Raw genomic sequence first — 27,562 nt, 5'->3', positions numbered from 1 at the left:
TGGTTTTCTTGGGTATCAGTTCCTAAGGATTTCTTTAAAATTCTGGGGTAGGATCATAATTCTTATTGTTAAATTGTCGTGAACAGAGAATATAAGCCAAAGATTAATTTATGGCACCTTTGGAAATTCGTGACAAGCAGAGTTAAAGAACTACTGGAAATTTAAAACTCTCCATGTACTATACTTTTAAAATTATTTGAACCTAATAGGATAGGCAACAGAATTTGTGGTTAGATTTGGGCAGCGTTGTGCTAGTAAATGTTTAACTTGGCTGTCTGGAAACCAAACAAATAAACAAAATCTCTGATTTGTAGCCTTTGCCATTTTCCTTAGTGTAAATACTCCCAGCATGGCCAATTTCAAGCTACGAACATGATGCCGCTGAAGGCATCGTTGGGAAGAGAAGCATAGTGTCTGGCCTGTGAGAGCCAGCTTCTGCGCAGGACTGGAGGGGTGGGCAGGGAGGGACTGTGTACTGTTCCTGAGTCTTGTGAAAAGTAGAGGGATCCTTCTTTCCAGGCAATTCAATAAAAGAAGAAAGGAAGACCAATCCTGTAAAAAGCTATCAAACTTTGGAAGAGACTGGAATTTAATTATTCCAACCACTAAAAAGAAAAGATAATTATGTGATGTGATAGAAGTGCTAATTATTGCTACAGTGGCGATCATATTGCAACACATACATGTATTAAATCATGTTGACACCTTAAGTTTACATAATGTCATATGTCAAGTATAGTTCAATTAAAAAAAAAAAGAAATCCTGAGGCAGAGCAAATGTCTTTTCCTTTCTGCTTGATAGAGAAGTCCCCAGAATTGGGCAAGTCTTCTGCTGAGTTGGAAAGAGAGGTCCTGGTACTTGGCAGACGTACCATAGATTCCTAATCCCTTCTTCAGCTGCCCTTCTGCATTTTGATAAACTTCCAATGCTGAAATGCTGGTCAGCTTGAACATTTGTTTCACTCAAGATAAACAAAACGCAATGCAAACTTTTTGTGAACGTATATATATTATACACACATACAATCTGTAAAACAAGTGATAAGTCTCTTTCTCTTCACATTTCCTTTAAAGCATTTTATACATTTCTAAAGGTATTTCACCATCTGCCAACCTAATCCACAGCTTATTTTTCCCCTGGTGTTTCTCATTGCATTACTGATTGTGTTAAGGCCCATATATAGCAGTTAACTTTCCATAAAAGACCAACATATCTGAAAATCGGACCACTTACCTAAGTGCACTTGGAGCTTACTTGGAGTCTAATATAAAGTTTAATAACAAAAAAGGAAAATAAAAGGATAACTTCCATTGAATTAAAATAGCAAAGAACAATTTTAAAATACATTACATTGGGACTTACCTGGAAGTCCAGTGGTTAAGATTCTGTGCTCCCAATGCAGGGGGCACGGGTTCGATCCCTGGTTGGGAGCTAAGATCCTACATGCCACATGGCACGGCCAAAAAAAAATATATGTGTGGTGTGTGTGTGTGTGTGTGTGTGTGTGTGTGTGTGTATTACACTGAGGTGAACCTGAGTTTAAAAAATATATACAAACTTTGCTTACAAGTGACATTTTCATTAGTTTAATCATTTTCAAACTTTCTGTCTCTGCATTCAAAGTGTGATTTTAAAAACTCACTTAGTTTTGGGCTTCCCTGGTGGCGCAGTGATTGAGAGTCCGCCTGCCGATGCAGGGGACACGGGTTCGTGCCCTGGTCCAGGAAGATCCCACATGCCGCGGAGCGGCTGGGCCCGTGAGCCATGGCCGCTGAGCCTGCGTGTCCGGAGCCTGTGCTCCGCAACGGGAGAGGCCACAACAGTGAGAGGCCCACGTACCAAAAAAAAACTCACTTAGTTTTAAACTCTGCCTAAACTTTTCTTCCTCCCGTGTACATGCTCTATCTACCATGATTTCTAGACCATAATGTATGCATATGTTTATAACCGAAATGTATTTTCCTAAATTCTTAAGTCAATGAGATAATAAACTCTATGAGAGCAAGAAGTATGCACCAGGAAAATTACTGCACTCCCTTTAGATTCATGCTAGCGTCCATTGCTTAGGGTTAGTTTCTTTAGAAAAATACATGCTAACAGTAAACTTCCATGAAAATATTTGCTTCAGAATTTTCAAGGAAGGCTGTGGCTTGCCCCAAAGCATAACATTTAACAACATCTTTCAAGCCTGCCAAATCACATTGCCTATTTAGCCAATTCAGTGTGCATAATATTAATTTACTGTGCCGCAAAGGTAGTGCACTTTAACTATTATTAGGGGAAAGTATAATATATTTGATTTCCATTTATGAGTCTCACATTGCTTGTAATTCAGTAGGGCTACCACGTTTTCTGGGCAGGCTATCAAATAGGATGTTGTAATGATTTGCTTGACTAGTAGAGTAGATGAAAAAATATCAGTTCTGTCTGTAGCTGTTCTATTTTTGAATTTCAGATTTACACAGTTTGAAACCATTTATTCCCTCTGTGGTTCTCTTTAAAATATAAAAAGATTCTTTTATATTTTAAAGAGTTCTAGCTTTAAAGAGTTAAACATGTCACACGAAATCAGTTAAGGTAACAGGATAGTGTGAATTTCAGAGAACAAATGAGAAGTCTTAGGTTTAATTTGAAAATGCCAAGGAAGGGGCTATAGTACAATGCAAAAATTTTTGGTTTGATAAAAGGAAAACATAGGTCTTACTTGTAACTGATATCTTGGGGATGCTTGAATGCCTCAATTCTCTGTCTGCACTGCTATTCCATTGTGTCTTCACGGAGATGTTGAGATGTTCTCTGATTTGTAAAATGTTACTTAACAAAATTATCTTTGGAATAATCCATTCATTCTACAAATGAACTCATAACATTTCAGTCGACTTACTCCCTATATTAGACATTATCATGGATTCCTTGAATGACTGGGTGAATTGTCTTTGTGTACACTAAATTCTTAAAACTTCATCTTCTACATACCACTGTAAAGGAATCCCATTATTGTGTCAGGTTCATTATTTTATATCATTCCATTTCTTTTTTCAACAAACATTTATTGAGCAACTATTAGGTGTCAGGAGTATTCTGTGTGCTTAGTGCATATTGGTGGACAATACAGACAAAGATCTCTGCCCTGGTGAAGCTTATATTCTACTGGGAGAGACAGGAAACAATAAACATAAAAAAGAAGTAAATAATGTAGCATGTTAGAAGTTGATAAGTACCATGGAAAAAGGAAAAAGCAGAGCAGCATGAGGATTTTTTTTGGTGCTGGGGTGGGGAGGAGCAGACCTCTGTGTTAGACTGGTCAGACTACTTGTTGACCATGTGAAGGAAGTTGGCCAAGTAGAATCTGGGGGAGGGGCATTCCAGGCAGAGGAAATGGCTAGCACTAAGGCCAAAAGCTGAGATAATCCTGGCATATTTGGGAGACAGCAGAGGCCACTGTGGCCAGAGTAGAATCAGTGAGGGGGAGAATAGTAAGAGAGTTAGTTGGTGAGAGAAGTAATGCAGGCCCGGATTATGTATGGCTTTTCTCTGAGTGAGATGGGGAGTCATTGCTGACCAGAGGAATGACATGAAATGACTTACATCTTAAAAAGGATCACTTGAGCTGTTGGGTGAGAATAGATGGAAGGAGTCAAAGGTGGATGAAGGGAGACATGTTAATGAGGTGCAGTTAATCAGCTGAGAAACGGTGACCATAACTTAACCAGAAAGGGAGCGAGGGCACAGGCAGTAAAGGAAGTGAGAGATGGTAGAAGTCTGGTTATATTTCGAAGTAGAGCCAATAGATTGGAAGAGGATTTTGAGAGAAAGAGGAGTCCAGGGTGACTCTAAGGTTGAACAGGTTGGCTTTTGTTTTGGTTTGGTTTTTGTTTTATTTTGTTTTGTTTTGTTTTTTGAGTAGGGGTGTTGGTGAAGACACTCAGGAGTCCCGTTTTAAACATGTGAATTTTGAGATGCCTGTTAGATATCCAAGTAGAGATGTCAAATAGGCAATGAGATATTTGTCTAGACTTTGAAAGAGAAGTCTGGACTGGAAATGTGAATTGGCAAGTTGTTACCATATAGATGGTAATTAAAACCATGAGCTGGAATGAGATCACCAAGGGAGTGAGTGTAGATAGAGACCTTCCTGAGTTAATTTCATATATTTAGCGTTATTTACTCAGTGGGCCGATAAAGTTAAACACTCCCTCTTCTCTAAGAACTCATGGTTTGTATTTGACTACACATTTTCACAAGTGCAGGAGATGCCATTCACATAGACTACAGTGTCTGGAGATGAATATTGCAATGGCCAGTATGGGGATGGGGGGAGTGGTGTGGAGAGACAGTTATATATTTCTGTATATTACTGGTCATAGTATGGTGTGATAAATGCTATTCTTGATATATGTAATGGAATTGTAATATAATATTGGTAATGTAAAATGTAATATAACTGATATATGTCATGGAATTGTAGAGAAAGGAAATGTGAATTGACTCAGTGATAAGAAGTCAGTAAATTTAGAAGACTCTGTTCTCAAGTAATTTATCTTAGAACAGATTAATGTATGATAGCATTGTGTATAGTTAAAATCAAAATTAAGACCTGAACTGAAGGATCACTTGACATTGTCCTTTAATAACCTATATTCAAGTCTACCTTTGGACATCTAGTTTGTCTTCTGCATTCCCCCATTTTATTGCTAAAAAGGTTACTGAAGCCATTGCAGCACTGTTCATGGGTGAAGGCAGAGGTGGACCAGGAAGGAAGGCACAGGAATGACAACAGCATTCTAGGTGTCTATACTTGAGGATTCTGTTAGGAGTTAGCAGGGGTGGTGTGTCCCATGGTCAGTCCATCAATGTGGTCCTGTACCTTCCATTGTCTCTTTTCTGTGGCTTAGGTTGTAAAGGGATAGTTTGGGGAAAAAAAGGGGTCTTCTGCTTTACATTGTAAGCATTCTAAATCTCCAAAATAAAAAAACAGCCATCCCACCCACCATCCATTCTGTGAAGTGTGATGCCTTTAATGTGACTTTCTATTCCCAACTTTAAGGATACCCTTGAGTCCTCCACCAGTGGTTATTGGCAAAGTAGGTGAAAATTGTAGAAAATGCTTCCTGGTGAAATATATATATTCTCTCTCTCTCTCTCTCTCTCTCTCTCTAGAGAGAGAGAGAGAGAGAGAGAGAGAGAGAGATGTTTAAAAATTTTTTGCAAGGTCTTTACCTTACAAAAATCAGCCTTGTGTCCTAGGATGAATAATCTCAAATATAAAGCACACCCAGGCCACAGCTGAATTAAAATTTTACTTAAAATTTACTTAAAAATTGTAAATATTTGTATTTTCTGTCATTCATTTTATGAGAACTGTGGCATAGTTCCTTGAAGACAGTTGACAATTTGACAATAAAAGTAAACTGTTATGCAAGACTAGAATTGGTACAGAGCATAAATAGCAACATTTCACACTGTAAATAGCAACACTAAATCACTGGGCCTAAAACTTAGTTTTATGCATATTGCTGTTCTCTTTTCATTGTTTTCCCTTTACATGTAAGGTTGTTCTCAGTGTGTCACTTCTGTGCCCACTTTTGAAATTCTTCATTCTTTCAGGCACCTTTGATACTGCATCAGGCTATGTCCCAGCACTGAGTACAATACCCTGCATGCACACCCCTCTCAAGAATCATTTGTCAGTCTATTAGGTGTTGAATCATTAGTCACTTTCTCACATTTACATAGCTGCTGAACATCTGGATATGTGATCAACAATATTGCAATTCTGCATTCAAGTACTTCCTGTGCTTTATTTCATATCATATTTACCAGCATTTCTCTGTCCTTGCTTGCTTATTTGGGTTATGTTCAAACTAATGAAATAAATGTAGAATAAATTGCTGCCAGTTCATCTAGAGAATTAGCTGACATAGTGGCATGTGCAGTAACCCTAATCAGCATTAATTTATTTATTCAACAAATTTTTATTGAGCTGACTGCCAGCTATTGTGCAAAGTGATGGGGATATAAAGGTGAATAAAGCAGGTGGAATCTCTGTCCTTGTGGAGCTTTTAGACAAGAAAACAGTTACAGTGCCTTGTAATAACACAAGTCCAGGGTACTGTGGGAGCACATCAAAGGGTACCTGTATCAGAATTAGGTTCAGGTACAAGTGGCAGAAAACCCAAATAGCAGTAGTTTAAACGAAATGAAAATTTTCTTCAACATGAATGTCTGGAGGTAGACCAGAACTCCATGATGTCAGGGACTACTTCTGTCTTGTTGCTGTGCTACATGTGACCTCCATGCCCAAAATCACTTCATTGTGCAAAATGGCTTCTCCTGCCCTAGGTCCACATTCCACCAGAAGGAAGTAGGAAAAGGAAAGAGAGGAGCAGCCTCCTTAACTTTAAAAGACTTCCTAGAAATTGCTCGAGCCACTTGTACTCACCTCCCATTGGCCAGAACTTGGTCACATGTGACCTAGCAGCAAGGAAGGCTAGGAAATGTAGTATTTATTCTGAGCAACCAGGAAGAAAAGGGGATGAATACTAGGGGGCAACTAACAGTCTCTGCCCCAGGACTTCTGGGAAAATAGTTGCCCAAATTGAGATCTGAAGGTAAGTAGGATTCTCAGAAGAAGTGTATGTGTGTGTATCCTCACAGGAGGACAACATTCCAAAGAGAAGGAAAAGCTCAGGGAACTGAACACTGAAAAGAAACTGTTCTCCTCAGATGATAGTATTTGTGCGCTTCCTCTAGTTGAAGAAGTCTTTCAGACTTAGAGGTGCTTGTGACACCAGTACATCCATGCTGTGATGAGAGAGATGGTGCATCTACCAAAGGAGAGAGGGTTGGAGCATCACTGCTCATGTGTTTTCATGTTAATAAATGTGATTGGGAGCAGTGGGAGGGTTAATGGACGGATGATTAGATTGTTGGGAGAACATATTAATAGAAGTTAATATCACTCCTCTGTTTAAAATCTCCCTTTGTGCCAGAGCACTTATAAAGAAGTAATCACTCATGTATCTTGCTCCCATAGAAATAAAATCATGCTATTCATTAGTCTTTTGCTATTAGCCTCTATTACCTGTCATGTCCAAAGTCCCGAGTTTTTAATTTGAAGGTTCATACTTGAGAAACCAATAGGGTCAAGGAAATAAGAACCAGTGTTTACATAAGTGTTTATTGGACTTTTCTTTATCATCTTCCAGGTCTTGTAGAAATTTGCCTGATGCACCCTCTCGATGTGGTGAAAACCAGGTAAGGTTCTGCATGAACAAGTTTTATTGACTTTGGCTGATATCCAAATTAAGATCTGTCAGAACACTAAATGCTAGAACTTGTCCTAGGCCGGTAGCTTCTCCCAATAATGGCATTTATATTTACTTCTTAAAGAAAATACTATTTGACAGATAAAATGTAAGCAGTGAAAAGCATTTCTGGATACAGGTCATCCGGAAGTATATAATAGTTTACTGCCTTCACATGACAACCGTAAGGTATAATTTGTGACTAAACTGGTAAGCGAGGGAAATTTATCAAAGTGACGTAAAAACTAAACTCTATCTAGTGAATTATGACAGCAGACTTTCATTTGGCATTGCATATAACATATATGTTATATAGCATATAACAGATTGCTATTTAATAGTGAGCATTTTGATGTGAAACTCCAAAATTTCAAGTAAACTTCTTAAATGGTACTTAAAGAATTTATTCCTACAACTGTTTGCCAATACAAAGTGCCATATTTCCTGGAAAATGCCTTTGCTCTTAAATGCCTTAAAATCAGGGCAATGTATTAAACCTGTTTACCAAGAGAAAAAAAAAATCTTGTGGGTTTTAATATGATCTAGAGCAGTTTTTTAAAAGTTAAATCCATGGCTAAATTACTGAACTCTATTTTTTCATATTAAAGGCTCTGAAAGTATAGTGAAAGTTTCCATTTATTTGCATTGTGTAAAACCCAACAACACCCTACCTAGGTTGGAGCTTAACAGCAAAAAGTGCCATGCAACAGTGATGGTCAAACAAGCCCTTACTGCCACAGTTAGGAAATATTTGATGAGTCAAGCTGGTCATTGAAGGGACATGTTGCTTAATTTACCTACAGAGGCAATAGAATCTTAGTTAGGCTGGTTGCTGAAAGCAAGGGAAGGTGTCTGTGACATGCAAATAATATTACATTTCTGATAGAGATAGAGAAGATGAGAATTTGGCTTCTTTCTTAGTCAGCTTGGGAAGCTATAACAAAATTTCATAGACTGGGTGGCTTAAGCAACAGACATTTATTACAGTTCTGGAGGCTGGGAAGTCCAAGGTCAAAGTGCCAGTCAATTTGGTTCTTGTTGAGAGCCCTCTTCCTGACTTGTAGACAGTCACCTTCTTGCTGTATCCTCATGTGGTGATGGAGAGAGGAAGCTCTGATGTCTCTCTTTCTTCTTATAAAGAACACTAATCCCGTCATGGGGCTCTACCCTCATGACCTCATCTAAACCTAATCAACCCCCCACCACCAAAGGCCATCATACTGGGGGTTAGGGCTTCAATATATGAATTTGAGGGGCCACAAACATTCAGTCCATAGCAGCCTCAAGTCGCCAAACCCAAACAGAGAAAGAAGGAAATCCAAAATTAAATTCAAATGTAAGGTGGGTGTACTTCCTGGAGCATCCTTTATATAGAGTTCAGAAACAGAAAGCAAAACTCACTGGCCTTTCCTTCTTAGTTTCCATATTAACCTTCTTTGAAAAGCCAGATTATTGTTAATCTCTCTGAGGAATAAAGTGTCTTTTTCATTTAATGGTAATTTCCTAAATTAGTGCAGTGTTCAAATGAGCAAGGAGAAATAAGAATGATTTAAACAAGACAATATTAACATTATGGTTACTCATTCATTCCCTCAATCCTTCATTCATTCATTTAGCAACATGTATTGAGCACCTAGTGCGTGTGGGTTCTAGGTTAGCTCTGCCCTCAGAGAGCTCACAATCTGATGAGTTAATAGGAATCTCATCACAATGAATTTCAAAAACGATATCATTTCATGGTACTGGATATGAATCAGATATTTCTTGAAATGGATGTGCCAGGTTATTGGGGCTTTATGTCTTCTTTGTTATATAGATATTTTTATGAAAAGGGCATTCATTGATTAGAATTAGTCACACACCCTTACCTAACTTCAAGGGAGAGGGAAAAGTACAATCCTTCCAGGGACCCTGAAGGAGAAGGCAACTGGATGGTGGATGGTATTTGACCTGCATAACAATAAAAACTGTATTGAATAAAGACTCACAATCATAGAATAAACTGAAAGCCCCAAACTTTTGCAGTTGGCTGAATCAGAAGTAGAATATGCAAGATTGGTAGCATTTATCACTGGGCACTAATGCACAGGTGGTAGGGAGTGGACAGGACAGACTAAATTATTGCCGAAATCGTCACTATTATAGTACCGGAGATGACCACGTTTCTAAATAAGACAAACTGTAAACCATAAAAGATAATTCATGAAACCATGTAGCATTAGTGATTTAGCAGGTTACTTTGCTTAATGACATCCAAGGGCATTGGGTTCTAAGTTGTAGCAGGCATTGTCAAAGTGGGGCATGAGATACACCAGGCCATGAGCCCCATGACCTCACTTGCTTCAGTTTTCTGTGGGCTGTTTTAGCCTCTCTTTGGATATTTTCCTTGAAGAATGGGACAATGAATTAATCTGAGAATGGAAATGGCTTATTTCCCACAACATTTCATGTGCCGGAGTATGGCAAAATCAATAAGTCTAGTCTTTTGGGGTTCTATTTGTGCCTAATCCTTTTCTCTGCGGAAGGAAAGAAAATAGATTCTAAAAGTGTACTTCCAGATTCTTTCTTCACAGGAATTTTTCTTTCGTCATTTTTTTTTGCACTCTTTAAATTACCGATTCTGTTACACCCGGCTCGAGGGAGAGGGGAGGTGGTGGTGTTACCTAAGCCCAGGCACCAGGACTACCTGGTGAAAGCCAGAACCACAGTAGATCTGTCGAGTGGCAGCTGGTCTCAGAGGAATCCCAGCCACTGCCAGATTTCCTGCCTGAGGCAGACAGGGAGAGGGGAACTCCTCTGGTTTCTCTCTTTTCTCTACCCTTTAGTCTCCGATCAGTGCTCCTATATGCTGAACCCAAGGAAGACTGGGAGGCCCAGCCTGGCAGAGGGCTGTCCCTCTGCATAACAGAACAGAGCAGGACAAGGGAAGAGTGAGAAATGGTCTGAAGACAAACAAACAGAACTGCCACACTGTTATTTTAGTGGGATTTGGAGAAAGAGCTGACATAAACATGCATTTTCTTTTTTTAAATTGAGACATAATTGACATATAACATTATATTAGTTTCAGGTATACAACATAATGATGCAATGTTTGTATATATTGCAAAATGATCACCACAGTAAGTCTAATTAGCATCCATCACAGCACATAGCCACGAATTTCTTTTTCTTGTGATGAAAACTTTTAAGATCTACTCTCTTAGCATCTTTCAAATATACAATACAGTATTATTAACCATACATTACATCCCCAGGACTTACTTATTTTATAACTGGAAATTTGTACCTTTTGACCATCTTCATCCATTTTCCCCATCCCCATCCCCTGGCAACTACCAATTTGTACTCAGCATCTATGAGTTTGATTTTTTTTTAGATTCCACATATAAGTGAGATCATATGGGTATTTGTCTATCTCTGCCTGATTTATTTCACTTAGCCTAATGCCCTCAAATTCCATCCATGTTGTTGCAAATTTCCTTCTTTTTATGTCTGAATAGCATTCTACTGTATGTATATGATATATCACATTTTCTCTATTTATTCATCATCCACTGATGGACACTTAGGTTACAAGCATGCATTTTCAATTCAGCATGTTTAACAGGAACTCACTTTGCATTTTAAAAGATGATTAGAAGTTGTAACTGATAAGAAATATCTTATTCTCTTCCCTGTGAGTGTGGCTCTAGGGATAGACTTAATGTGAGCATAGGCTAACCACATGACAACAGCCTTGTTCTAAATGTCCCCACCTGATTTTGCAGAAGAGATTTGGCTAAGATGCCGTAAACATGGTAGTTAGGTAGAATCAAGGTCTCCTTTGAGATTCTCCCCAGAGACATGCATATACACTGTTTTATAGTTCTGTTTATACACCAAGAACTTTGTGTGCAGTTTGGTTGGACCCCCAGTTAAGAACCCATACCTACATATGACAAAAGACTATTCACTTGTACAACTATGAAGACCAAAGGTAGTTTAGTTTCTCACTTTATATCCTCCAGAGATTCATATTAAATAATCAGTAATATCTCATACATCTCTCATATTGTCTCTCTGTCTCTTTCCCTGTCTCTCTGTCTCTCTCCCTTTCCCTTCAGCTTTCCTTTCCCTACATGGGCTTCAGTTTTGGCATGGCTTCTCTCACTTGGCAGCAGGTGGCCTTAGCAGCTTCAAGCTTACATGGTCCTTGGTGTGTGTTTGTATTCTCTCTGAGACAGGATTACCTAGTATTTAAGAACCCTGGCTCTAGAGTTAGGCTGCCTGGGTTCAAATTCTGCTTCTTTATCATCCATGTAACAGCAGCTACAGGGAAGTTACTTAACTTCTCTGTGCCTCAATTTTTCTCATCTTCAAATAGGAATAATGTGGTACCTACATTATTGTAGGAAATAAATGACTATGCATATATATATAGTTATATATATATAGTTACATATATATAGTTACATATATATAGTTATATATATATATATATATACACACACACACATACATACCTATATATGTATATATATTTATATGAAAGCATGGTGTTTAATACTGTGTCAGCAAAGGAAATGGGAACTACAAAGACAAATGGAGTTTATAAGGTAGTCAGGGAAACATGAGGGAGAATACAAAGTGTGAGAGAGGGGAAGTATTTAATATGGAGTCAGAAGGTTTCAACTTTCCAAGCCGGAAGACTTGTGTTATGTGAGCACTGCATTTAAATCCTTCCTCAGAAGGGTGTTTGCAACTAGAGAGTCCTTCTGGTTCTGAGGGCAGGAGAGCATCAGTTTCATCTGTGTGTTCCTGTTGACATCATTCCACACATCATTTTAGGGCTGTGTGCTGATGTTTTTAGGTAACCCCCGTGGCAAGCACAGTGCCTGGCCTCCAGGAGGTGCCCAGTGAATGCTGTTGAACAAATGAATAAATGAGTATTGGGAAACAATCAGAAATAATAGCCCTATGAGTTCTATGGCCAAAGTGGAATGTCTAGAAAATGAGTAATATGCAGCTGTGTTGTCTTCATTGAAAAACTTAAGATTTCATGAAAGAGATGGGAAGTGAGAATCTGTTGAAATGAAAAGGGAGAAATGACTTGATAGGATGGTGGGCAAAAACATTTCAAACTTTTGGTGGAGTTTTGGAGACTGGACTGGGGAAGAGTGAGATGAGAGTGTTTCCAGTAGGCGTGTCAAGATGAAAGTTGGGTGGAATGAACCTGCACATGGCATTGAAGGTACAGAGTCAGCACGAGTGACAAGCTTGGAGATGAAAAGCAAAATGCTGGACTTCATCTAGGACAGCACTGGCTAATTGAAATACAATGCATGACACATACATAAATTTAGGTTTTCTAATAGCCACAGTTTCTAAAGTAAAAAGAAACTTTTTATACAATTACTTTTAACAATATATCTCATTTGAGCTCAGTTATCTAAAGCACTGTCATAGCAACATGTTAATCAATATAAACATTATTGAGATATTTTGCATTATTTTTTTTCATACGCAGTCCTTGAAATCTGGTGCCTATTTTACACTTAGAGCACATCTACATATTGATCGTCACATTTCAAATGCTCAATAGCCACATGGGTTAGTGGTTATGGGATTAGACAACACAAGCCTAGAGTGCAATGGGGAAGGGACTTCTTTAAGGGGAAAGAGAGGTGGTCCAGTGGTTCCTTAGTAAGAAAAATACTGTTGCTTAAAATGGGTTGACAGTTGCAAATAAGCAAGGTCCTAGGTGGGAGGGAATTTTACTGCATATGCATTTGATGGTCTGTACTGGTGTGTAGAGAGTGGTATTCAAAACCCCACAGATTTATGAAAGTCACAGTCCAAGGGGGTTTTAGCTTACATCCCCTTCACACTTTTATTCCCAGGAAGGGAAATGGCTCATTGTGCTTCAGGAAGACGGAATTACTGAGGTGTTCATTCTCTTTGGCCCAGAGTCATTTTTCATCTTTTTTTTTTGCGGTACGCGGGCCTCTGACTGTTGTGGCCTCTCCTGTTGTGGAGCACAGGCTCCGGATGCGCAGGCTCAGCGGCCATGGCTCACGGGCCCAGCCGCTCCGCGGCATGTGGGATCCTCCCGGACCGGGGCATGAACCTGTGTCCCCTGCATCGGCAGGCGGACTCTCAACCACTGCGCCACCAGGGAAGCCCCATCATTTTTGTTTTGTTTCATTTTTGAATGGAGCATAAATCAGGTGCAAATGAACTAAATTACCCATCCTGTAAAGACTGAACTTTTAAAAGCCTGTCCTGTCAAAGAGCTTTTTGGTGGATGCTGGGGAAGGCGGGGAGAGGTGGGGGTGAGGATTGTCCTCACAGCTCCTTACAGATGCAGTTATAGGCTGCTGGTGAGTGGACAGGCCAATACATACCTTGGCTTTCATCCTTCCTCACATTAGGACTTAACTTGCACTGAGAAAGAAGTCTTATCATACTTCTCTCCAAACATGTTAATTACTGTGTGAATTCTAAAGACTCACATGGTTTGAAAATTTGGCATCCACATGTCATTATATAATTGCTTATGGGGCTTTTACTGAAGCTGTTGAGATTGATTTACACACTCTCTCTCAGTGGCTCCCAAACCCCAGACCTGCTGAATCTGAAACTCTGGGGGTGGGGGCTATGGATATTTACGTGTAACAACCTCCTGGGTGAATCTTAAGCCTGACTGGTCGCTGGGTCAGCCTTTGGGAACCATGGCTGAATACCCCATAGGCAGTTCTGTAAAAAGTCTTCATGTAGAGAATTCTTTTTTTGTGTGTGTTAAACATCTCATTAACCTGTGGTTCTCATTGGGGTTTTTTTCTGTATACCGCTTTGTTAGCAGTGATGGGAAGTGGAAGGGCAGAGGTTTCCCTGTGGAGATCATTCTGTGGTTTGTGAGAGTGATACGGGAATATATTATCTACAGCCAGAGAAAACACATTCTGTCATACTGAGTGAGGTTACAGGGGCAAAAAATCAGTGCCAGGCGATGGGAGAGGAGTGAGCGTTGGTTGTTACAGAGGGAACGTAAATGGCTCTGATGGGTGAAAATGATTTAGAGGCATAAGCCCACCACAAACTTTATTAAAAAGAGAAATCTGAGGACAGGCTATGGTGAGAGGCTGGTTTGTGGGGAGCCCAGCAGAGAGCGAGGACCTGGGGCTGGGGAGCATCCACAGGCTCCCTTTACAGGGAGAGGGGAGCACAGCAGTGAACTTGAAAATGAACACTTAATTTAGAGGTTGGAGAGGGGACATTGAGCAACCACTGGGGCCAACAGAACAGCAGGGTGGAAACAAGGAACAAAACTTTTTTTCCCCCCAGTAGATCCTTTAAAAAGAAAAGAAAAGAAAAAAAATCCTTTTATAATGGGGAGAGAACAGCGGAAAAAGTTCAGGATGGAGTATAAAGTCAAGGCAGTAGAGTCTATAGGATTAAAAAAAATTACAGAGCAGCTGAGAGGGTTATTTCCATATGTTAACGATTTGTCCGTGGTATAAAACATTGAGATCACATTCAGGGTTAGACCATGGTTATGCCTGATTTCTCACCGTGCATAGAAATCCAGGGCTAGACCACTGTCATGGCTTGTTTCTAACCATGGAGAGAATGTGACTGAAGTAAAGCAAGCAAGGAGTAGAACCACATTTTTATAAACTATATTTTTGTTGCGTCTTTGTCATTTAGCTAAATCAATCAATGGCAACTCATAATAGTATAAAATGGTTACAGAATCCCAAAAAACGTTGGTGTAACTTCAACTTTGCTTTTGAAGTTGCATGACCATATCTGGGTTTCTCTGGGATTTGTTTTATTTAATTGAAATGTCTTTCTGTACTTACTGAGCCAAAGCAAGGAAGTCCTGGGTGGTGGGCACACTGCAGCTCTGCATTGATTGAGTATGTCATTCTTTCCATGTAGTCATCATTAAAGATTTTATTTATTAACATAATCAAATAAAAATGGCGCACAGGATGGATAATATATTTGGAAGGGGTAGAGGTGACAATTAACTCTGCTCTCCTTGGCATATTGTAGGGCTGCAGTGAATATGTGTTAAGTGAATAAATGTGTGCTTTAAAATGCCATTTGCTCCCACCTAAGTTCTTTATTACAAATTAAATTCATCATTGCCAATGAATTCATGCAAACTTTAAAAGGTCCCACATTTGTATAGTGATTTAATTAAAAAGACTAATATAATCTAAGCTTGACCCTAAAACAAGAGAAAATAATCCTACTTTGTGCAGTGTTAAGAATGCTGCATGACGTTCTAGATACGTGACTTTCTGGGGAAAGACAGAAGGTTTGGGGATGAGAGACCATAACCCCATGAAGAGATTTCATTAATATTACTCCTGGGATTCTCACTTTGACAATGTTTTGCCTCTTTGGGAAACGAGGGTTATATTCACACTGTGGAAAACTCAGAGGGGCCCACAGTAGACAGCCCACTGAACATAAACCCAGGCCATGGGCGGGGCTGGTTGCAAAAGCTTCCTGATCCATCGGAAACACTCCATGTACATGGGCCTTTGCTGCTACCGAACAGTTTTAATCATTTCTCCAGTGGCCCAATAATAAGGAGGAGATAGAAAGAGAGGACATCTAAGGACCTGTTGCTCTGAGGCACTGGAGAAAATATTGGTCCCAAAGATCTTATGCAGAATAATCTTGCTACCATAGACTAAAATTATTTTTCAAATTTCTTAATAAGGAAAACAACTTTTCTTTTAAAAAAAATCCAGCCAGTTCTCCCTACATAAAATAACATAGTTCTATTAGGTTAAATCAACTGTAATTCACTTTATAATCTTGAAATATTTCTAATCTTTCTTTCTTTGTCTTTCTTTCTTTTTCTTTCTTTCTTTCTCTTTCTTTCTTCCTTCCTTTCTTCCTTCCTTCCTTTCTTCCTCTTTCTTTCTTTCTTTCTTTCTTTTTCTTTCCTCCCTTCCTTCCTTCTTTCTTTCTTTCCTTTCTTTTCTTTTCTCTTTTTTGTAAATGGAGTTCTTTTTAAAATGACTTCCTAGAGGAGCATACTATTTTTATGACTCACATTGTGGAACCTTTGTAAAATGTTTCATCTCTCCTTAATTTGTGTTTTTGTCTAAATTTTTAAAATACAGATTTGGTGTTTGTTTAAAGGACAGTAGCTATTATTCCTCAACTAATGAAATGGGCTTAGAAGATTCTCCCTTAGCTAATAAGTAAGGCGTGTTCTATTTTGACACTTCTGTCTTCCGTCTGCTTAACTGCAAAGGCTTCTCCTTCTAGAGGAGCCCAGCCTGGAGGATGAGGAGAAGCATCTGTCCACTCTTCATGCCTGCCAATGGGCTTCTCCAGACGTCCTTTTTTTTTTTAAGCTGAAAGGTAAATAATTCTTAAATGGCTTTCTTTACTTCTAAAGTGAGTGTCAGCATGAAGACTACTTCCTCTGTTCCCCCCGCCCCCCCATCCCCATCCAGGGTTTTATCCCAATTGCTTTAAAAATTTCAGCAACTTCATTTAGTGAATGCCCATCACAGGTTCCCCTATAATGAGATATTTTGCCTTAACCATGGCTTAGATTCCAATTTTGGGCTATTAGAATAGAATATGCCTATAAAATATAGGAATAAAATAAACAGATTTGGGCTTATTTTGAATTAAAAAACAAATGGGATATTTTTAAGTGTTTTTTAATGCAGTCATAAACTTTTCTCAGATAATCATCTATTTTAAGTACAGGTTTTGGGGGAAAGAGAGAATCTGAAACTAATAACCATGTCTATTTTGAGATAAGCTCTAGCTCTAAATTCAAGAAGTAAAGTTCAAAATGTGTGCTGTTTATTTGGCTATAGCACTTATTTTATTTTAAATGATTTCTAGTTAAACTCTAAGCAGTGTCACCAGTGAAAATAAAATTGTCTTATCAGAGGTGTTTGCTCCTCATCTGCATTTATAAAGAGCCTGTCTCAAAGAGCTGGAATATTCCTTAAAAGTCATGTGCCGTGCAGGAAACGCTTTAGGTTACTTACTTGGGTGCTTCCTGTATCACCAGAGAACCAAAAGTGTTGAGAAAGGAGCTGCTTGAGAAGAGAAAGCACAACTGTGAGGTGACCCTTGGAACCTCGGGCCCTGCCCATGGGAGAGCTGCTTTTGAGTTGAGCATATAGTGGGAATGATGCCGAATGAAATCGGAATTGCTGGGATTGTAGCACAGCTGAAAACTATGGTTATCATGGGCATGCTAGAAGATTGTTTTTCCTTTTTGTGAAGCAAGAATAAAAATCATAAATTTCTTTAGACAAACATAAATCCAAGGCTGATAATGTAATACCATAACTGTGAACCTTGACCAAAATTGATAAAAGTTGTTTGAACATTCCTGGAAAATCGATTAATTCTCAAAATATTCTTGTTGAGATGGCTTAAATTGCCTGTATTGCTTTTGCTTTGCAGTCAGGGCACAGCTGAGATTTAGTTTTGACATAATGAAGAAGTTTGCAAGATGATAAATAGAGCTGTATATTCTCTGGATGCAACTCTACGTGCTCTGGGCCAAATTCCTACAGAATAAAATTTTCCCATTTGGGGCTTATTGAATAATATTTTCTCCAGTGAAACTTTTGCAAGTACTGAATAGGTTACATACTTTCATAGCAAAAACAATCCAAAATTAAACTGACTATCCTCAATTTTTGGTAATCAAACTCTATCTGGGATATGCATTTCTCTTTTTTATGAAGAAACACAACATATGGCAAATGTCTATCAGATCTAATTCAGTACTGTTAAATTCTCAAGAAAAAAAAGCCTTTAGAATTTAAATTATCTCTGTATTTGTGTCCTTTTAAATTCTGAAAAGTAACCAGTAACCAGTATACTTAAAAAAATTTTTTTTTTCAGATGTTCTAAAGTGGGAACTGGTTAGAATTCTGACCCATTTTCCTTCCAAAAGAACAGGTTAGCAGAAATGATCCCTTTGTAGACAGGCTTTAAGTGTCAAGCGAGAATGTCATTAACACATTAACCCCGAGAGACATCTAATCAAGCAGGAAGATGAACGCAGGAGCCCAGCATTCTGGTTCAATGCTGTCGGCTCCAGTGATGGGAGTCAATGGAACGCTCTGGGACTTGATTCTTCACCTGGAAATGGAGGCTGTTCTCCTAAATGATCTCAGAGTCTTCTTCCAGTTTGATATTCTATGTTTCCAAAGCCACCTTTTCATTGCTCAAAAATAACGTGATCTTAGTACATGTCCAGCAGTGGGATTTCTCTGTTGAACCTGACAAGCTTTCTCCTGTCTCAGAACCTGTGTGCTTGGTATCCCTTCTTCTGGAATGACTGGCTCCTTCTCAACCTTCAGACCTCGGCTCACTTGTCATCTCCTCTGAGAGTCTTCCCTGGCCGCCTCATCCAAAGTGGCCTCTTGTGTTTCTCTCTTTCTCATTACCCTGTTGATCTTTTTGCTCTAGTCTTCTGATCTCGTCACGTTGATTGCTGTGTGTACTCATTAATTGTTTGTCCACCTTCCCTGGAGTGTAGGCTGGGACCTTCTTTCTCTTGTTCACTGATGTATGTATGCAGTGTCTAGAAGAGTGTTGGCACGAAGTAGGTGCTCGATAAGTACTTATTGAATGAAGGTAGTTTAAAAAATTGATGCATGTATATTTTTTAATTATATATTTGGAAAAATAAAACAAACAAAAACACTAAGGTTGTCTTTTGCTGCAGTCATGAGCCAAGCTTCACACAAGGGCAATTCACATACTTTATGCAATTCACATATTTCTTTTGGCTTCGTAGCCTGGGCATTTTATACAGCACATGTTGTATTTTCTTCAGTGCTCAACTTGTGGTTTATAGCTTTATACCACAGAGAATTAGAAATGATATTCATATATTCGCTCTGTGTCAGTGAATTTTCCAGGACCTCTGCACCAGACGCTCCTTTACTACTCCTAACACTGCGAAATTTTCATCTAGACGCAGGATAGTCGTGTCTCTCTCAGTCCTGTCCATTCTTCTCTGCCAAGGTTCAAGGCTCTTTTTTTCCGGTGCAGTGCAGGGACGACCCCTACCCACTACAGTGGAAAGAGAAGGACTCACTCTCGTGGGTGATGCGAGGACTGGTGGGCATGATTCTAGGTACTGGTGGGCTTCCTGAGGCCAGCCTGGACACTCCTTAAGGAAGTGTTTTTAGTGCACACAGTTATCTTATTTTTACTTACACAACTTATGAGGCTAGTTTTTTGTTTGCTTGTTTGCTTGTTTCTAATGAATAATGCCAGATGGAGTAGGGAGAGACTATTGCACTGCTCAGTAGATTGGCCTTACCTCTTACTGAATTAAAAAGTATAGAAATCTCTTTTTGATCAGGATTTGCTACGGATCTTAAGCTTTTTCTTTTTCAAAGTAACCAGGATTAATAGAGTAGTAGTGTCAAGCAGGGCTCTAGCTCCATTTCAAAACAAAAATAATGCATGACTTCCAAAAGTAATATTTTCTAGTCTCTTCTCCTGGAATCTGAGAGAGGCAGAGGTGGGGGGGGCGTGGAGGAAGAGGGAGAGGGAGAGATTTATTAAGAAAATGTTAATCGTTGCTTGTGAAGTAATAATCTTGGAATAATTTTTGGCTTTTTGCTATGCTTGGTCCTAAAGAATCTCAAATTAGCATTTATGTTTCCTTGTTACATACTGAAAACTTAAGTAGATTATTTATTTGACTTCCTTTTAGTACAAAAACAGAGAAACTTTTAGGTTAAATAGGAAAAAAAGAAAAAGAAATGACCTCGAAATTTATCCTCAGGTTGAAGAATTGGAAAAGAACTATTGTTTTACATTTTGATTTCCCAGAGTGTGAGAAAACTGTCCCTGTCCAGATGCTTGCCAAGTTCTCAGAGAACACTTAAGAGTGTTTTTGGGGAGCACAGGGAGATAGTCAGGGTCTTGTATGCGGGTGTTCCAGGTTTCAAACTGTAACAAGGGAGCAGGAGAAAAGAGGGAAGCATTCCCAAATCAAACATAACTCTCAGGAAATGAGCCAGAACACCTGTGAGAGGTCGGGGGTCAGAAAAGACAAACTCAGGGTTTGCTATTTTGATCACATTACACAAAAGAAAATGGTCATAGATAGTGGACAGAAGAAAATCTGGAATTTTATGGAGAAGTTAGGAACTAAGGACTCTGCCGTTCTAAAACTCCTTTCTCCCATGACTCTATGATGTTTCAAAAAATGTTTTCAGAATTGACACTGAAACTTTCTGGTGGTCTCTTGTTGCTTAAGCGTCAGGTTGAGGAATTATTTATCTCTTTCTCGTAACTCCCAGAGGTTCACTTCTGGGAACCTTCTGAGGCGATTCTTTGGCCAGTGCTTACAAGGCTCTTGGCGGGGCGGGGGTCCAACAATCAGAGATGGAGAGACATCACAGCCCTGAATCATGGGCAATTCACTTCTATGGAGAGAAAAGAGGATTGCAAACGTTACTTCATGGGACCTCCTAGGAAAAAAGAGGGTGTTTTTTCCATCTCATTTCCCAGCTCCAAATTCTCTGAAATCTGCTTGATTTTTGCCAGGTGTCAAATTATAACCCTCCTTGTCAACCACAAATGACTAATGATTAGCCTAATGACTATGCAAAGTTTGAAACTCACAGTTACATTGTAACTTACTGGCTACATTGTGTTTTCATAAATAGTGAAAAAAATTTTTTTTGTCCCCAAAAGCCAATAAAAACAAAGTTTTAGAATCTAATTGCAATATTCATTTGCAGTTGTTGACCCTGCAGGTGCTCAATGAGAAACAAAATGGGAGCTGCAGCGGCCCATCTTCAGGCCTGCAGCCGGCCAGCTGAGCAAGTGATGCCAGTGCCCTTCTCCTGGGGAGAGTTAAGAGATGTCAGCACCGCTGGGCACAATATTTGACCCTTAAACTCCTTCATATACAAGCAGCTGTTTTCCTCTTTTCACCATTCCCTGAAGGAAGCAAGAGGGCTGAAATAACTGATACTCTTTTTTTTTTAATCCCTCTTGCATAACGTAAATTTAAAACTTTAATTGAATGATGACCAATTTGCTCACTGGCCGTTTACTGGTAGGCTGTCCTGCTCAAAAAAAGCCTTTGCATAATTTTCTTTTCTTTCCATTGTGTGTAAAAGGAGCAAGATCTCAGCAAGTTTCCTCCATATTTACTCCTGGCCCCCAGTGTGTGCCTTGAGAGCTCATAAAAACAAATCTGCCTCTCAGCCGGCAAGTTGGTAATGGGATCTGGAGCCTCTCTCTGCAAGGTCACCTGTTTAAATAGACTCCCAGAGAGTTGCCTGAAAGGTGTTTCCATCCTCGGGCCTCTCGCTGCCTTGCTAGCTGTCTTTTAGGAAGTGAGCCTTCCTGTGTGGGTCCTGCCTCCCGAGGAGTCTTCGTACTGCCCATCTGCACTGCAGTTGATGATAAGAAATCTGGAGACCCAACCCAGGCAGATTCAGACCCCAGGTCTAAGATAAAGCACACTTTAGACTCTAAATACAAAGAATTACCTTTAAAATTAAAATAGAACTGTATCCCATTTGCTACTGGAGTGGATTATAGAGTCGTCAAACAGTAATAAACGTGAAAAGAACCCGTGGCAATGTGAGGGCTGTAAAAATCATTGTGAAAAAAGAAGCCAAGAGTTGTTCGCAGGAATTTAATGGCCTTTTGCACCAGGGGCAAGCTTCCTTGGACCGCACAGCAGACAAGCCTCCCCCAGATTACATGAAAAAACAAGCCAAGTATTTGTGATGCTCGTTCTGATTCCACATTTTTTTGTGTGGGACATGTTTCCAGCGTCCAGCTTTCAGTCTCCACAGATCTGTCTCCTTCCTGCCCCTCTGTCCTACAATTAAGCGCAATTCCTGCCTCGTTCAGATTCTAGCCAAATTCACTCAGTAAGTGGCCCTGTGTGCCCTCCTCTACTGTACCAGACATGTGCCAAGGTGTGGGGAACCCAGGGCTTCTTCCACATATGGATCACCCCCTGTGTCTGGCACAGCCCTAGCCAGCTCCCGATCTCTCCAAAATGGTGCTAGTGGCCCCCTTTCCACTGGCTTCTCCTGACTTAAGAAGGGAGGGAGTCTTGGCGTCAGCAGTTCAGGGAGCTTGTCCCCCCAGCACCCACTACCGGAACTGCCAGTCTCCAGAATCCCCCCCTCTCTTTTTACAAGCCATGTCTGAGCAGCCAGGACTCAAGGCTGAGATCCAGATCAGGACTGGCCTGACGGCTTTGGAATCAAAGAATGAAGTCAGGGTAGAAACAATATACAGAAGGACAAGCTCAAGAGAGGGAGAGCAAACAAAGCCGGCAGTTCCTGGTTAGGGTCATAAAGCTCCTACTTCCTTTACAGACCAACAATAAACAGAGTCAGTCACCAATCAGTAAACATTCCTCACACACGAGTGGGGATTTGTGTTCAAAGACACCAGATTGGACGCCGACTTCCCCACCTTGCTTTTCCCTTCCCCCAACGTAATAGGGATCCTAAATAAACTTCTTTCTTTGTAAGGTTAACCTGGGTTTCTCAATCTCAGCTCTTCTGACACTGTGGGCTGGTTAATTCTTTGTAGTAGGGGGCTCTGCCTTGGGCATTAGTAGAATGTTTTAGTAGCATCCACAGCCTCTACTCACTAGATGCAGGAAGCACCTTTTTCCCAGTCTGACAACCAAAAATGTCCTCAGACATTGCCAAATACCGCTTGGTATTTGGGACAAAAATCACCCTCTACCCCCTTTGAGAGCTATTGGGTTAAACAAAGGATCGAGTCCATTGGTCTCATGCGTGATAGGCTTAAATATCGATATGTGACAAATGTGACAAATACCAGTGAGGCATCAGAATATGTACAATGTTATAACCCAGAACATGCAGTACTGTACTTCGGGAGTTGCTCGGCAGACAGGAAGAGCAGTGATTCTCAAACTTCAGTATGTGTCAGAGTCACCTGGAGGGCTGGTGAAAACACAGACGCCTTAACTCCAGCCCAGCGTTACTGATTCAGCTGGTCTGGGTGGGAGCCAGTAATTTGCCTGCCTTTCCTTCCCAGCATCCTTCCAAGGATGCTGATGTTGGTGCGCCTGAAAAACACAGGGCTGGACCTTTCTGGATTGGCCCTTGACCTATCAACGGTGAGGTAGCTACAGATGAGGAAGCTACATTGTTTGCAGCCTTCTCTGTGTCTGTATCTTCCTCTTCGTCGCCCACCGTCCGGTATCACATGACTTCTTTCTCCCAGGCTCTACTTGATGGTGCTTCCCCCTTTGACCATTTTTCCTTGGAAGATGCCCCCAATTTTTCCCAACTACTTGGCTAGCTAGAACTTTCAGTTTGGCTGTTTGTTACTCAGGTCTACTTCCTGCTCCTGAATAAGCCCATACTTAACATGTCAGGAAGTACTGATGGACACTTCTGGGTGCTTGTTAATCCTCCTCAGATTTCACAAAACACACTACCAAGCCGTGGCATACCAAGAAGGTGGCTTGCCCAGCAGGGAAGGATGTATTTTATCACTGACATTGTTCATAATTGCCAGGGCATGGTGATAATAAAAAGCAAACCAAAATTTATTATTTTTTCAAAATTCTGTACAGACAGCACACCTCCTTATTGTCTGCACCCCAGGCAGACGGCTGTCATCACTTCCCCTTGGTAGTTTCCAAGGACAGCAAAACACCTCCCCAGCCTCATGCCCTAGAAAAGTATAAAAGACACCAATTACTCTTCCTGCACTAGAGGTTTCTGTACGCTGTAGGTTTCTTAGCAGGTGCTTTACTGAACTATGTGACCATTCATCATTCCCCTTTGTTGATGAGATCAAATCCAGACTCCTTAGCATGACATATGAGGCCTTTTGTGGAAGACCCCAACTTACCTTTTTCAGAATCCACTGTATTCACTGACTCTGATCCATATACCTACTATCTGCACCAGCCTATCATTTATTCTTCCCCAAACATGGCCTGTAACTACACATAATAGTGATAATAGTAGTAAAAATAATTAGCAACTACCTTATTGAACATTTCCTATGTGCTATGTACCGTTCTTTACCATGTTGTCTATTTTAATCCTTCCAGCAAGCCTGTGAAGTATTATACCCATTTTACCGATAGGAACCTGGAACTTAGGTCAAGAAATGAGTAAATGGGCTTCCCTGGTGGCGCAGTGGTTGAGAGTCCGCCTGCCGATGCAGGGGACGCGGGTTCGTGCCCCGGTCCGGGAGGATCCCACATGCCGCAGAGTGGCTGGGCCCGTGAGCCATGGCCGCTGAGCCTGCGCGTCCGGAGCCTGTGCTCTGCAACGGAAGAGGCCACAACAGTGAGAGGCCCGCGTACCGCAAAAAAAAAAAAAAAAAAAAAAAAAAAAAGAAATGAGTAAAGAAGGGAGTCAGGATTTGAACCCAGGCAATCTGACTCTATACATTGGACCTTTCTGGATTGGTACTCTACCTACCAATGGTGAGGTAGCTACAGATGAGGACAGTATACTGTTTTAAGCCTTCTTTCTCTCATTAATTTTCTGTGTTAAGCACTGTACGCACTATTTATATTCGCAATGATTACTTTCACCCAGCTTCTCCTTGGGCAAATTCTGTCATCCTTTCAAAACTCGACTCAAGTATAACTACTTCCATGAATCCTCTTCTACATCTCCAAATGGAATGAACCATTCCTTTCTCTGACACTGAATAAAGCTCTGTACGTGTGTATGTGTATGTATGAGGGCACATGTGCCATGTGCATGTGTGTCTACAGTATGTATAATATGCACGCTTCATATCATAGCATTAATAGATTTTTGTAGTCCCCTCTGTTAAAATATGAGATCATGTCACATTTATATTTGTACTTCTAGCATCCAACATTGTGCCTGGTACCGTATAGATATGATATATGTGCTAACTGAAGGAGTGAGTGAGTAAGTAAAGGAATGATATATCCCAACTTTAAATACCGCTTTCAATGTACACAGTCCACATCAATCTACCCATTGTCAAACATGAGTTGAAGTGAAGACTGAAACATATACTTCTGGTTTCTATAGTTTAAAAGATTTCACCCTACGCAGTCTTGTATAAAAGAGGGAAAAAATAAGACCATATATGAACTGTGCTCTCTAATCCAAGTGGAACAAAAGCACTGGATGCATAATGCAGCAGTGTTTGTTGGAGGGTCTCAGAGGACACCTAAGACCTCTGAAAAATAGGGTGTTGGCTGATGAAAGTCCCAGGGATCAGACCATTAAAAAGCTGTGGCAAGCTGTGACAAAGTGAGAGAGTGGCATGGACATATATACACTACCAAACTTAAAATAGATAGCTAGTGGGAAGCAGCCGCATAGCACAGGGAGATCAGCTCGGTGCTTTGTGACCACCTAGAGGGGTGGGATAGGGAGGGTGGGAGGGAGGGAGACACAAGAGGGAAGAGATATGGGGACATATGTATATGTATAACTGATTCACTTTGTTATAAAGCAGAAACTAACACACTATTGAAAAGCAGTTATACTCCAATAAAGATGTAAAAAAATAAAAATAAAAAAATAAAAAATAAAAAGCTGTGGCATTCGTCACTGGTCCAGCAGAACCAGGAGTAGCCAAGCTGGAGCAACTGCAGCCGTCAAAGCACGTCTCCCCGTTATAACCAGTTATTTATTGGAGTAAGTGCTAGTTTGCATGTCCGTATGGGCAGAGGAAGGGCTTCGGAGCAGTGAGATAGCAGGCAGGCCCTGCCTAGGAACTGGGTGCTGATGACTTGGGCTGCAAGCAGGAGTCTTGGGAGGTGAGGAATTAAGATGGCCCTGGCACTGCTTGGCATATTAGGAAATGATTTCTAGAAGTTAGAAATGAATGCTTAGATATAAAAAAACAGTGTGCCGTAGCCACACCTCACTTCAGAGAGGGCTCTTTGTTTATAAGAGATTAATAAATTGAAGTATGGAGTGTTATGCTGAGAAGTGTTCAGACAATCTGCTGTGAAATGCTTTACTTGAGTACAATATTTACTTGGTTGGATCTCAGATTTTGCAGTTTTGGGGTTGTCCTTGGGAGATTTTAATGGAAGCAGAGACCTGCCAAAACATTTATCTGGAATATGTGATTCATATCTTATCATTACCATTTTCAAAAGAACAATTTAATTATACTGTTTCCCCCTGAACAACTGTCATTTTGTGCCAAATTCCTTTGTAATATTCTATTTTATTTTGGCTACTGAAACAATCATACAGTATAAGTACTTTGCTGCACTCCTGGTTTTCACAATAAGAATGTCACAATTTATTACCAGGGATATATGTTCTAACAGATTTACAATTTTCCTTTTTCAGTGCATGGAAGCAATTTGATCCCATTTCATGTTTATGATATTCGTTATATTCAAATTTGGTATATTTGGTTTCCATGTAAGATTTTAGGAGTGTTTCCTGTATGGTTTTTTAATATATGTATTTAAAGCTGAATATGGTTAGCTGTGTGTTTGTCTTGGAAATATTCGAATGACAATTTTGTTATCCAGAATTTCCTGTATTATGCCTAACACATGATGGTAGACTCCCAAAGAATGCTATGACCATGCTCTAGATGCACAAACAAAAAAGCCAGTAGGAATTTATAAATTTATGTGAAGGTAGACTTCAATTTTTCTAGGTTTTTATAATCCTGTGAAAATTACGTATTTCACATAATATATGATTTTTTGGCACTCCAAAAGGGTCAAGTTCAGTTACATAATGCTAGGAACTCTAACTGTACTTTCAGCAGTTTTAGCCACATAATGCACAGGAATTGCATTGACATTTTAATATGCTGTCACTTTAAGATACACTGTGAAGTGTGAACAGAGCGCAGGATACTTTAACCAGGTGTGTCTAATTGTTTTGTTTTTTCCCAAATAGCAACTGTATATTTAAGAAAAGATTAGAATCCAAGAAGAGTATTTCAGCGCTAAAGCAAACTAACCAGGTTCACTTTTGCTGGCCAGTGGTAACAGATTGGACCTTATCTTTGTTGTTGTTCTGTATGTAGGTGGTTTTGCTTGGTAGGTTCTTCCTGCTCCACGCGGTAGAGGAAAGGGTCCATAGCACACTCATTTGGATAGCAACAAGTGTGTTTCCAGTACTTTTTGGCTTTGAGTTAGTCTGCAACTGCAAAAATAATCATAAGGTTGAGGGGAGGTAAATCTATTTTATTATTTAAAAAATATGTAACTTTTCGCTAACTCTTCCAAATGTTTAATGTCCTT

General features: G+C 40.0%; 1 protein-coding gene across 5 annotated transcripts in view; it reads left to right on the top strand.

Moving 5' to 3' along the window:
* The window catches only part of SLC25A21 (solute carrier family 25 member 21), a 528,472-nt gene that overhangs the window by 311,473 nt on the left and 189,437 nt on the right, over positions 1-27,562 (top strand). For all 5 annotated transcript variants that reach the window (XM_081227232.1, XM_081227234.1, XM_081227231.1 and 2 more), the window contains exon 2: positions 7,210-7,258. In XM_081227232.1, the coding sequence (XP_081083358.1) occupies positions 7,230-7,258 (29 nt within the window). In that variant the 5' untranslated portion in view covers positions 7,210-7,229. The remainder of the gene's footprint in view (positions 1-7,209; positions 7,259-27,562) is intronic.

The sequence above is a fragment of the Mesoplodon bidens genome (assembly GCF_964165515.1).
Source record: "Mesoplodon bidens genome assembly, chromosome: 3".
Lineage (NCBI taxonomy): Eukaryota > Metazoa > Chordata > Mammalia > Artiodactyla > Ziphiidae > Mesoplodon > Mesoplodon bidens.
This window is presented reverse-complemented; position numbering and strand designations above follow the sequence as displayed.